This window comes from Lactuca saligna, chromosome 4, assembly GCF_052625555.1.
Source record: "Lactuca saligna cultivar CGN05327 chromosome 4, ASM5262555v1, whole genome shotgun sequence".
Lineage (NCBI taxonomy): Eukaryota > Viridiplantae > Streptophyta > Magnoliopsida > Asterales > Asteraceae > Lactuca > Lactuca saligna.
The window spans coordinates 312,351,032-312,364,108 of NC_136420.1; the positions used below are offsets into that span (position 1 = coordinate 312,351,032).

A 13,077-nucleotide genomic window follows, 5' to 3' on the forward strand; every position below is an offset into this window, starting at 1 on the left:
TTCTTGATGTTTAGTGTTGCTATAAGCTACAAAGAGGTTTTCGATCGGGTAAAGACAAGAGGCTCGAAGTATACATGTTTTCCTACAGAACAGGATTAGGAGTTGGCTAGTGAGATTTGTGAAAGATTACAACTTTTTTATGAGGTGACTGTTATGTTCTCTGGTTCAAAGTATCCTATAGCTAGTGTTTTCTTTCCTTTGATATGTGAGATTGGGTATTCTTTGCGTGAGTGGACGAAATCTCCTATTGAGGAGATTAAGATGATGGTTGACGAAATGGTTTCTAAGTTCAATAAGTATTGGTATGTAATTCATGGGATAATGGGAATGGCAACGGTTTTAGATCCACAATACAAATTAAAGTTTGTCGAGTTACTTTTGCCTGTGCTTTATGGAGAAGAAAAGGCAAAGATTGAATTTCAAAATTTGGAGGCGTTTGTCTAAACTTTGTTTCAAGAGTACGAGTTAGGTAATGCATCTAAAAAAAAGGAAGAGTGAAGGTATTATATTCTTCTTATTGTTTGTATAATAAATAGAACATTATCTTAAATTATTAACATTTTTATAATAAACATTAGGTGTTTATGGTGGTTCAGTTCCTGGTTCATCTTCATTTGGTTTTAGTATCTCTTCCGGTCATCATGTTGGATTCAAAAAGCTCTTATCGGATATTGCTTCCATTACTAGAGATGATGATGAATAAGGAGGTATGAGTGAGTTGGATAACTACTTGAAGGAGAAATTGTTGCCTAAAGATATGGAACTTGATTTGTTGGCATGGTGGAAAACAAATGGGATTAAGTACCCGACACTACAAAGGATAGCTAAAGATATATTAGCTATTCCTGTTTCCACTATTGCCTCGGAATCAGCTTTTAGCACTAGTGGAAGATTAGTAAGTCCTCATCGTAGTCGACTTCATCCAACGACATTGGAGGCTTTAATGTGTGCTCAAAGTTGGTTGTTGAATGAAATTCGAGGTAGTATACTATTTTATATTAATTATTTGAAATTGTGATTTTTTTTTTTTGCATATTAATAATATTAATTTTATGCAGCAACTTGTTCTGAAGAGACCGAGGCATATTGTCCTTCTGTTGAATTTGATTATGATGTGGAAGAGGTAAAACAACACTTCTAAAAATATTAATTTTATACCGTTTCCATGATTTTGTTTGATTTTGAGTTTGTTTAATATTTTGTAGGAAAACACTAAAGAAAGCGGGACAACAAGTTTGGATGATTTTGCTTGATTTTGAGTTTGTAACTTTGTTTTAATGTTAATTGGTAATGTATTATTGTGATGAATTAGTTTTTCATGTTGTGTACTTGGATGTTTTGGTTGGTTGGTTGATGTTACAATATTAGACTATTAGTAATTTCTATTTGGTTAAATGATTTAAGAACTTATTTGGTATTTTAAGCTATGCAACATCTTAATTTATCATTATGTATTTGTAGTTTTTCCTTATTTTTTTTTTGCCATAGTTCGGGTTTTAGGGTCAGGTTTTCGGGTAATTATCGGGTTTTGGGTTTAGGGTTGGGTTCGGGGAAAGTTTCAGCCCCGATGGGGCACCCCGATAAGAAACCCGTCGGGTATCGGGTCGTGTTCGGGTACATATGTAAAAATCGGGTTCGGATTTGGGACACCATGCCCCGCTCCGTTGCCATTCCTACATTTAGTGTACCTCATTTAGTGAACCTTACCTTCTTTAAAGCAACAATCTTTCCAGTTTCAGGGTCTCGAGCTCTATGCACGCTGCTGTAAGTCCCCTGTATTTTACAATTCCTTTTATAGATTGCATGCATTCATATAAACCAACCAAAAGCCCTTTATTATATTGTTTCTTATTTGCAGCTGACAGAAGCATTTGGGAAGTTTTATGGAAGCTCAAAACAGGGAACCAACAATGATAAATCTCGTGCTGGTGTTCATGACAACTGAATCAAGTATATATCACCATTCTTACTTTTTTTTTTTTTCTAATTTAATTTATTCTTCTTAATTTTAATGTTGTGAAGGCATAATGACATTTTTCATTCTTGTTTAATCAATATTCGTATTTGACATATCTAGTTGCTATCTTATTGTAGGTACATAGTGGTTTTCTCTAAGACAAAGGATTCCAAAAAGGTTTATATGTTACATTTTGAGAGAGAAGCTCTTGTTAGTGGTTCTGGTTCAGGTTCAAAGCGAACATGGAGGGTAATCAAACTCTTTTTTGCCATCATTATCTATTTATTTGTTCTGTTATATATTATCTAATGTTTGTTTCTTTATTTTGCATTGCAATCTAGACGTATGGTAGCCTTCGAGTCCCTATGAAGGATGAACTTCAGTTAGCTCCAGGTGGTAGTTTCACAAAGGTAACTATCATCTCTTCTCAAAGAATATGATCCCAATTTGAACGTATCTGATTATAATTGATTAAAACAAAAGTTAAATATAAAGATTGTAAAAGTTAAACATTTTTAAATATATACAAAGTGGTGGCGAAAATAAATGCTTAAAACAAAGAAAAACCAAAGCAACCTTTATATTTGGATTTTTAAGAGTATAAAAAATAAACCTTCTATTTTTTTGAATATAGAAAATGATAGCTAAAATAACTATTTATATTTCTCTACTGACGAAAGAAATATGGAACTAAAGTACATTGTCCACACGGGTAGTGGAACTTGAGTGCTATTATGGGATATAAAATGTATGAAAACTTGCAAATTAAGTATTTAAATTCAAAAACTAACTTAAAAAAATTTAGCCCATTTTAAAGAAACCCTTTATAAAGTAACTAAATTTTTTATTTGGTTATAAATTTATTAATCAACCCAATATTGTCGATTAACAATCATTAAAATGCTTACTAATTTATAAAAGAAAAATAAAAAACCGAAGACATAAAAATCATATTTAAATGATCAAAAACTACATGAAGGTACAACTTATATGAAAAATAAAACGATTGCTCTAATATTTCTATCTTTCAAAAAATATGAAAATTTTGTGTTTCGTTTACAACTTTACATGTTTCCTTTAAAATTAAGCATTGTTTAGTTGTGCCATACATATAAATATGCATCAAGCATGAGCACAAACTTTCAAACAACTCCATATGTGCGTGTTATAATATTTGCATGATAATGTCTTCATTGTTCTCACATTTGTTTCCTTTTCTCAACAAAAAAAGACACATCACTTTGCCTTTATAGAGAACTTGCTCTTCTCCAACATCTTTAATGATGTGACAATTAAATGAAAAAGGAAATTACCATAAAATGACAAGTGTAAAAAAAATAAATAAAAAATGCCTACTAAATGACATGTGGCAAATTGAAGGAGAATAGGACAAGTGGCAAATTTATTTTCATTTATTAGGTAGGATAATATTTACCTATATAATGAGAATTGTATTTGTAGGTTAATGGTGACAATCTATAAGAAATTCCAGGTGGAGAGGTAGCAATTACAAATCTGAATACATGCAATTGTCCATAATTTGTGTTGCAACTTCGTTTTCCTTTGAATCATGACAATGCTACTAGTACAAGAAGTCCAGGTTTGCTTTTTTTTTTTTTTTTTTTTTTTTTTGTTGAGATTACTAAATTTGGTAACTCAATTTTACCCATTTGAGGAGATAAGTTTGTTATTATTTTTCTGCTTTTTTCCTTTCTGAGTGTGGATATGGAAACTTCATGCAGAATTTTATTATAATTATTTTCCAGGTCATATGAATGATTAAATGTCGACACTCGACATGCAGCTGAATTCTATATTTTGTGGTGCTTGTAGAGTGTCATGTATTGATTGATTAATGGTTTGGTTGAACACAAGTCACATGATACTTCATGCATAGTTTGGATCATATTAAATTGTTAATGGTTCAGTTTAGAATTCAAGCGATGTCTAATGTTTAATGATCAATTTCACAGGTGATGACCTTACATGTGACAATGCAAATCTTGAAGGTGAATCAGGGTCACACTCTAAGCAATTGAGAAAGCTACTTCTATTCTCTAGGAATGTTTAATGATGAATTTCTCCTGGTTGCCAAGGCTGCTAGGTGAAATTGATGTTAACTCTTTTTTATCTTGGATTACTTGACTAGTAGTATAGCAACCAAATGTCTCATTTTCATTAATTTGGCTAAAAAACTATTTTTATTGCCTATTAAGTCACTAAATTAACGTTTTATGTTAAATATGTCACCATGCTTATAGTTTTTTCTGACTTCCATTTTTTATAAGATAATAAAACCTTACTCGCTGATGTCATCTTTTTTGACTTTCATTTTTTATATAATTTTTATTTGGGTTAGGAGGCTACTGATGACAAAGCACCACAATCTGAAAGAGGCATCAAGTCACGTGCAATTCTTGGTAGACAGGTCAAAGGAATTTTCACAGAGCAGGTTGTTATAATGCTTCACATGTTCAAAATAGGTATTTACTTTCATTATTTTTTTTATTGTAACATTATATATTATAAGAAATAAGATTGTATGACATTAACTTTTATGCAATGGATTGTAATTTTTTTATATGGTATTTTATTTCTATTATGAGACGGTAAATGCAAATTTAATTTAAAAATTAATCAATATATAAATATTTTTTTTTAAACATTTAAATTTACGATAAGCAAAAATGTGTCTCATCTTCATTTATGACATGGCCTTTCTTGACAGGGGTTTTAATGATACGCATTGTGTGTCATTAACACGCACGTCATAAGGTTACGACACGTGAATGCGTGTCGTGTTACTTTATGGCAGGGCCTTCCTTGATACGCATTGCGTGTCGTAAACACGCGTCATAATTGCACATCGTAAATGAGCGTCGTAAATGCGCGTCGTCTCTCTTTATGACAGAACCTTCCTTGACGCGCATTTGCGCATCGTCTGAGCCTTGTACGATGCGCAATGAGCGTCGTAAAAGGTTTTTTTTCTAGTAGTGATCTCATACACACCGATGTGTGTGGGCCATTTAGATCCACCACAAGGGATGCAAGCCGGTTTTATGTGACTTTCACCGATGATTATAGCAGATATGGGTATATCTACTTAATCAAGCACAAGTCAGAAACCTTTGAAAAGTTCAAAGAGTTTAAGCAGGTAATGGAGAATCAGCTGGGCAGGAAAATTAAGATGCTATGATCCGATCGAGGTGTTGAGTACCTTGGTCTTGAATTCCATGACTACCTCAAGGAATGCAGAATCATTTTGCAATTGACGCCACCTAGGACACCATAGTTGAATGGTGTGGCTGAGATGCGTAATCGAACCTTGTTGGACATGGTTTGTTCCATGATGAGTCGTTCTTTGTTAGCTATCTCATTATAGGGGTATGCCTTAGAGATTGCCTCCCATATCCTTAACCTAGTCTCTACAAAGAAGGTTGCCAGAACACCTCATGATATATGGACAGGGAGCGCTCCCTCTTTGGCACATATCAAGGTTTGGGGTTGCGAGGATTTCGTAAGAAGAGAGACTCACGACAAGCTAGTACCTCATAGTGAGCGGTGTATTTTCATCGGCTATCCATAAAAGTCCTTTGGATATCTCTACTATAGACTGAGTGACAATGTTGTCTTCATTGTGAGGAGAGGGGTTTTCTGAGAGCGAGAAATCATAATCCAAGGAGATAGTGGGAGGCAAATCGATCTTGAAGAGCTTCAAGAATCGAATGATAAAGGAACCTCTAACACAAAGTTCAACTTGAGGAGGAAACTCCTGTGGAACCTGTTGATGAGTCCTTACCTGTTAGATGTTCCATTAGAGTTAGTGTTCCACCGAAGTTTTATGGTTTTCATATTACTACTGAAGGTGATACGTTTATTAGTGATAGTACACTAGTAAATTTGGATGAACCTAACAACTACAAGCAAGCCATGGCAGACCCGGATTCTGTAAAATGGAAAGAGGCTATGGATAGCGAGATTCAATCCATGTATGAAAACCAAGTTTGGAATTTGGTTGACAATGTGCCAGGTCATAAGATGGTCAAGTACAAATGGATCTTCTAGAAGAAGACCATCATGGATAGGAAAGTACACACTTATAAGGTGCGATTGGTTGTGAAGGGCTTTACTCAAACTCCCGGAGTTGACTATGATGAGACCTTTGCACTAGTTGTGAAGATAAAATCTATTAGGATTATGCTAGCCATAGCTGCCTTTCATGATTATGAAATATGGCAGATAGATATCAAAACCACTTTCCATAATGGGAAATTGGCTGAGGATGTTTACATGAGTCAGCTAGAGGGTTTTGTCAATGCGAAACATCCTAATGGAGTGTGAAAGCTTGAGAAATCCATTTATGGATTGAAACAAGCATCTCACAGATGGAATATTTGTTTCGATGAGATAGTCAAAGAGTTTGGCTTCCTGCGAAGCAAGGATGAGTCCTGTGTATATGTCAAAGCCACTGGCAGTATAGTTAGCTTCCTCGTATTGTATGTTAATGACATGCTACTTATAGGAAATGACATGCCAACCCTGCAGGAGGTTAAGTCCTTGCTTGGGAAGTGCTTCGCTATGAAGGACCTCAAAGAGGCTGCGTATATTCTGGGAATAAGGATAATGAGAAACATGAGTAAAAGACTAATACGATTTTGTCAAAATACTTACTTGGATAAGGTACTAAAACGTTTTAGTATGGAGAATTCCAAGAAGGGAAGTTTCTGATCCAAAGCAATACCAAGTTGAGTAAGACTCAGAGCCCGGGTATCGAAGCCGAGATAGCACGGATGAGTCGAGTACCTTATACATTCGCAGTTGGCTCAATCATGTTGCTATGACTTGTACTTGCCCTGATGTGGCCTTCGCTTTGAGCATGGTCAGCTGATATCAAGGGAACCCTGGTAGAGCACATTGGACCGCAGTCAACAACATTCTTAAGTACCTTCGGAGGACCATGGAATGGTTTCTTATACTCGGTGGGAGTGATGAATTAAGGGTATGAGGGTATAATGATGCCAGTTTTCAGACTGAACGAGACAACTTCTGCTCTTAGTCGGCATGGGTCTTTACCATAAATGGAGAAGCAGTAACTTGGAAAAGATCCAAGCAAGAGACAATAGCTGATTAAACGTGCGAGTCAGTGTACATAGTAGTGAGCGAATCATCGAAGTAGGCAATGTGGTTGAAGAACTTTGTCAGAGATCTTCGAGTTGTACCAGTCATAAAGGATCCTATGGAAATTTTCTGTGATAATGAAGGTGTGGTTGCCTTAACAAAGGAACCAAGGGATCATGGTAGATTTAGGCATATCAACAGGAAATATCACTTTACTAGACATTGGGTAGAAGAGGGACTCCTCGTAGTGAAGAGGGTATCGTTAGAAGAGAAGCCAGCAGATCCCCTTACGAAGGGACTGAGTAGGGTTAAGCACTTGCAACACACTAGGAGCATTGGGTTGAAGGACGATATAAGTTTTAGTGATTAGATATTTTGGACTTGTAATAGATAAATTGTAATTAAAATTTGATGATTAAATAAATGAGTATTATTTGTTAGTAAAGTTATTGTCTTGTGTTAATTATTTACCTATTGTTTCACTTTGCATGTTTTGACTTCCTAAATAATAAGATTATTTGAACAGTCCACAGTCGTTCATATGTTTGAAGTTGATATGAAAGAAGACTATCGTGAATTGGTTTGTAGACTGTCTAAAGTGTATTAGACATATCAAAAGTTTGCTGTAACGTTCATGAGTTCTTATGAAATAAGATTTGAGCATTGGATTGAACCCGCACTTACTTGTATCACTTCATGTAATTTATCACGAGTGATCGTAAGATGATAATATCATATAGTCTTTAAAGATATATGGTTTATTGTTTGCGAGTTGGTTATGAATTGATAATGCATAAACGTATCAGTAACTTGATGTTATAAAACACATTGTTGTGTATGATTTGATGAGTGAATAGTATATGCATATAAGTCGAAGTTTATCTGTTCCTTTTATCCTAAGAGAGTAAATGCGATATCTGGGCCCCTCGATGATCTGGTTTGACTTATGTGACGGGCTCTGTCAGGGCTGAGTTGATGTGTTCAATTAAGTTCTATGTTAGACAAATCAGAGATCGTGAAACAAACTACTGGAAAATAAGTATGACTATGTTCCATGTAGTTTTCCACACAATATCTTGAGAGTGGAGGACTATACGATCCCTTATCAAAGGATGAGTCACAGTTCGACAACGACTTTTAAGAGCTACGATTGCTAATTGGATTTTGAAGTTATACTTGCATCTATAGTTACTAGACTTATCCAAGTGGGAGACTATTTGATTAGTGTCTAAGTGCATAACTATATTTGGTATGTACTTGAGCCGGTTGTAGCATGGTCCATTTGAGCTGGCTTCACCGAAGCAACATGGTTGGATGATTAGTGGAGAAAGAGGAAATTATTGTCTATTAATATATTATATGAATAATATGTTAAAAGAGAAATCATATTGATTGATTAGTATTGGTCAAGAGTTAATTAAGAAATTAATTTTGTGATCAAGAGATATTAATTAAATTTAGTGGACTGGAATTGCAATTATAAGATAATTAAATTTTGGGGTATGGATCATAGGGATAAAGGGGTGGACGAAATTAGGGTGGAAGCGCACCTTGAAATTGTCCAAGGCCTTATTCTAGAAGGTTCCATTGGACCGCTTAAGGCCTAAGCTATCCAATTACGGTTTTGACTGAAACCCTATCAGCTCCACTATATAAGGACCCCTAGGGCTTCAGAAAAAAGCCACCAGAAACCCTAAGAAGTCTTAGAGCTGATTTTTAGCCTCTCATCGCCTCTCTCCAAGATCATCCAATTTGCTTTGGTGTTAGTGATTCATTAGAGGCATCACATTTGAGGTGATAGGTTCTCATAAGCTAAAAAATTCTTCAAGCAAAAATCAAGGTAACATTATTAATGGTTATTTATGTTATTTTCAAGGTTTTTTTTGTATGGTAGATTAGGGTTTGTAATCTATGGATAATTTGCATGTACAATAGAGAAACCTAGATCCAAAGATTTAGGGTTTGCATGTGCACCATAGGATTGATGTATTGCTCAAAACCCATCAAAACTTTAAGTGTAAACCAAGTTCCCAAAGAAGAAAATTTTGAGGCAGACGCACTAGCCAACCTAGGATCTTCCTTTAGGATCCTTCCAGAAATTAGGATCACAATAACCTATACATTAACCACAATAGTAAAAGATCCCTCCAACAAACTTGATAATCCCAATAGCCGACCTACCAACAGAGTTATAATAGAGGATCCTAAACTTCAACATTATCCCAAGATCTTAATTGTCAGGATCCTAACATCCAGGATCCTCCTCAAAACATGAGATCTAAAATGCAGCCCATCATGGAATATCTCCAAAATGGCACGATCCCAAGAGAAGAGAAAAGTGACAGAGCATTCCAGATGAGGGTCTTACGATTTGTGAAGATGTAAGGAAGACTATATTGAAAATCCATGACAGGCCTATACCTTATATGCTTAAAAGATCACGAAGCTATAGAATCCCTAAAAGATATACGCGAAGAAGACTATGGCAACCACACTGGGAGTATCTCCTTATGCTCCAAAGTGTTAAATACATGATACTACTAACAAACAATGAAAAAATATGTCTTCTTATGCGCGCTAGAATGTGATTCATGCCAAAGTCATAACAACGTCTTCCATTAACCCACAAAATTGATAAATCCTATGATCTCCTTTTGTCCGTTCATGAAATAGGGAATGGATATAGGTGGAAAGCCACTAAAAGGTCCTCGTTGAAAAGTGTTCATGTTGGTAATGACAAACTACTTCTCAAAGTGAATAGAGGTTGAGACTTTTCATGAGCTGGGCGATTAAAATGATAATGTCTACTCCTGTTCATCCCCAAGCTAATGGTCAGGCTGAATTCAGCAATAAAATCATAGTCAATAATTTAAAGAAGAGGTTAGATGAAAAGAAAGGAAGAGTGGTAGAGGAACTTCCTTTCGTCCTATAGGCAAATAGGACCACTTCAAAAATAGCCACTGGTCAAACGTCATACTCCTTGGTGTTTGGAATTGAAGCCATGATCCCCACTGAAGTAGTAATCCTACCACCAAGATATCGGTTACAAGATCAAGAGAACAATAATAGGATCCTAGCCCAGGAACTTGACACTATCAATGAACTCAAGGATCTTGCGAGGATCCATATTGCAAATCATCTTCATAATGTTAGGGCCAAGATGCTAAATCCTACCTAGGATCCTAGATCTCAAAAATATCTTAGGATTCTTAAATGTAACATCTGGATTTCTAGGTATAATATTTTAAGTATTTATTTTGAGATATGTGGAGTGACTCGACGAGTTGGTGCCTCAACTCGTCGAGTAGAGTCGCAACTGGTGACGTGGATTAATGAATGGACTCAACGAGCCCATGAGCCGACTCACCAAGTCAGTGCTGTTGTAGGAAACCCTAATTTCTCAGACTTATGGCCTTTTTAAAGGCCCTTATGGCCTCCCTTTTCGGTCACCATCCCCATAGAGAAACCCTAACCTGCCCCTTTTCGTTGTATAGAGAGAGAGACCATCTTGAGCATTCTTGAGCTTTTTGGAAGAAAGATTGGAAGAGTTTGGTAGCTCTAACCAAGAGAAGATTGTGGATCTTGCATTCTTTTGTCATTAGCTACTATTTAGAGGTAAAAAGCTCTCATCTTGACCTCTTGTTCATTAGATCTCATTTTTGGGAAGGTTTTAGGGTTTTCTCTCAACATATTGTGTTCTTGTGCTATTTGGGCATGGTTTGAGGTTAGAACCTCATATCTGGACTAGAGAGGAGCTTGAGGATACAGAGTTTCGAACTTTATTGAGTTAGAGGCAGGTCCCCATGAATTTGACCTTCATTAGAGCTTGTGATGGCATTATAAATAATTTATTCCATGCATGGTCATCAAGATCAAACCTTTACGTGCCTTTTGGGTATTAGGAGGCTGGATTTAGAGGTTGGAGTTATAGATCTCACCTCAAACATCCATAGGAGACACTCAGATGAGGCAACTCGTCGAGTCTATGAGATGACTTGACGAGTCTGATCGGGTTGCCCCAATGATTCGTGACCCATGATAACCCATCGAGTTAGGGGTTAACTCGACAAGCTGTGTGAGACCCTTGGAAGAATTAAGAGGATACGAGTCGACTCGGCGAGTCAGGTCAACCTTGGTTGTTGACTCATATTGACTTATGTTGACTTGAGAGTAGGTCAATTAGGAACATTGAGACCATGGAGGGGTAAAATGGTCTTTTACCCATCCAAGAGGATAGAAAGAGAAAAGAGGACTTTAGTTGTAAATGAGGAAAAGAGGGATATTGATTAAAATGGTTTTCTAATGTGTTAGGTGGAGGCTAGTTCGGGATTCTTGAGTGCGTGTCTATTTCTAACTAGCTGCGAGGTGAGTCTTCTCACTATACATACCTAGAGTGGTAATCAGAGTTGTGTGACATAGTATCTTATATGTTATCTATGTACTGTAATATACTGTATTATTTCTATGTGATTTATTCTATGTATTATTCAGAGTTTATAGAGTTAGGACCGGAAGGTTCACAGAGTTAGGACCGGAGGGTCCATCAGAGTTGTGGGACTGGAGGGTCTTACTGAGACACATTGACCGGAGGGTCTTACAGAGTTATAGCCTCGAGTGGCTAATATGTTGTAAGTGGTATTTTGGGGAACTTACTAGGATTTGTGGTTACCGTGTTATGTGTTATGTGTTTCAGGTACCCCAGAGGATCGCAGGAAGGTACTGACATGATTGTACACATCTGTTCGGGATGACATGGATGATTCTGGGATTTGAATTTTGATTGAGATTTTATGTTTACATTGAGACACTTATGATTTTCTTGAAATATAATATATGAATTTTTTGTATCTTTAAAATGAAAATTTTAGTTGAAAATTTACGTCGTTGCAAGTTGGTATCAGAGCCTTGGTTTGAAGGATTCGGATACACCTTCGGGTATATTTGGACTCAATCTAAGGATTTGAGAAAAGTTTTTAAAAAGAAACGATTTTTCTAAAAATGAGTAAGAGATTTTAAGAGAAAGAGGAAAAGAGTAGTGTGTACAATCCGCCAACGCCCGAACGGTGATTTCGCAAAATACCCTTTCTTTATGTGATATGAGATGTTATAAGATATGTTATGCATGCTAGGGTGTAGGCTAAGTATTTCATAATTTAGGACTAGAGAGGCCTAATTTGTGATGTCTTAGTCTAGGGATTCTATTATCCGTGGTTTGCTTGATTGTGAGTATGCAAAGAGGTGAGCATATGATAGATCTTATATAAATGTAGTGGATTTTTGGAGAGAAATAGAGTACTTGTGAACTAGAATCCTAGGAGGGAGACTTGGGATGATCACATATGTGATGTGGAAGGTAATATTAGGGCTATACTTCTGGAAACACCGGGTCGGTGATCAGTCCAAGTAAGAATCCTTAGGGTGCTAAGGAACAAGTAGGGGCGAGTGATCGAGTGTGAGTATTTTCGGTCGAGTCTCTTATTAGTTTGTGTTGTGTTTTAGAGACATCATGGTGGGTACACGCCACAACCCAGGGATTAGCAGTGCTAGCGATGACGAGATTCATCGGATGATTCATGATGAAGTGGCCGCAGCTCTCCGAGAGGGCATCCCGTAGATGTTTGGGTCTATCAAGACCACCTTGATTGAGACGTTTTATGAGCGCTGTGATGTGGTTACCGAGGTGGCTACTGTTGCAGCCACCGCAGCTGTCACTGCTACCAGACCTCAGGCTGGTGACTTGTTGCTGTATAGAGGGTTCAGCAACACGAAGCCACCAGAGTTTGACGGGACTTAGGACCCGATTGCCGCGACGAGATGGATCTCCTACATTGAGGGGTGTTTCCACACTTTTTCCTGTCCGGAACATTTGAGGGTATGGTTTGCGCTGAACCAGCTGCGCTTAGCGGCGAAGGATTGGTGGAAGTTTGTGACAACGAGCTTCAATTCTGCAGAGTTTACTGCAGTGTCTTGGGAGAGGTTGAATTCTATGTTTTGAGACAAGT

At 36.7% G+C, this 13,077-nt stretch overlaps 1 protein-coding gene across 1 annotated transcript; it reads left to right on the top strand.

Moving 5' to 3' along the window:
• The first annotated feature begins 709 nt into the window (after positions 1-709).
• On the top strand, positions 710-1,253 carry LOC145040865 (zinc finger BED domain-containing protein DAYSLEEPER-like). The gene is made up of 3 exons (XM_078988755.1): positions 710-980; positions 1,059-1,123; positions 1,206-1,253. The coding sequence occupies exons 1-3, from the start codon at positions 710-712 to the stop codon at positions 1,251-1,253; spliced, it is 384 nt and encodes a 127-aa protein (XP_078844881.1).
• The last annotated feature ends 11,824 nt before the right edge of the window (positions 1,254-13,077 follow it).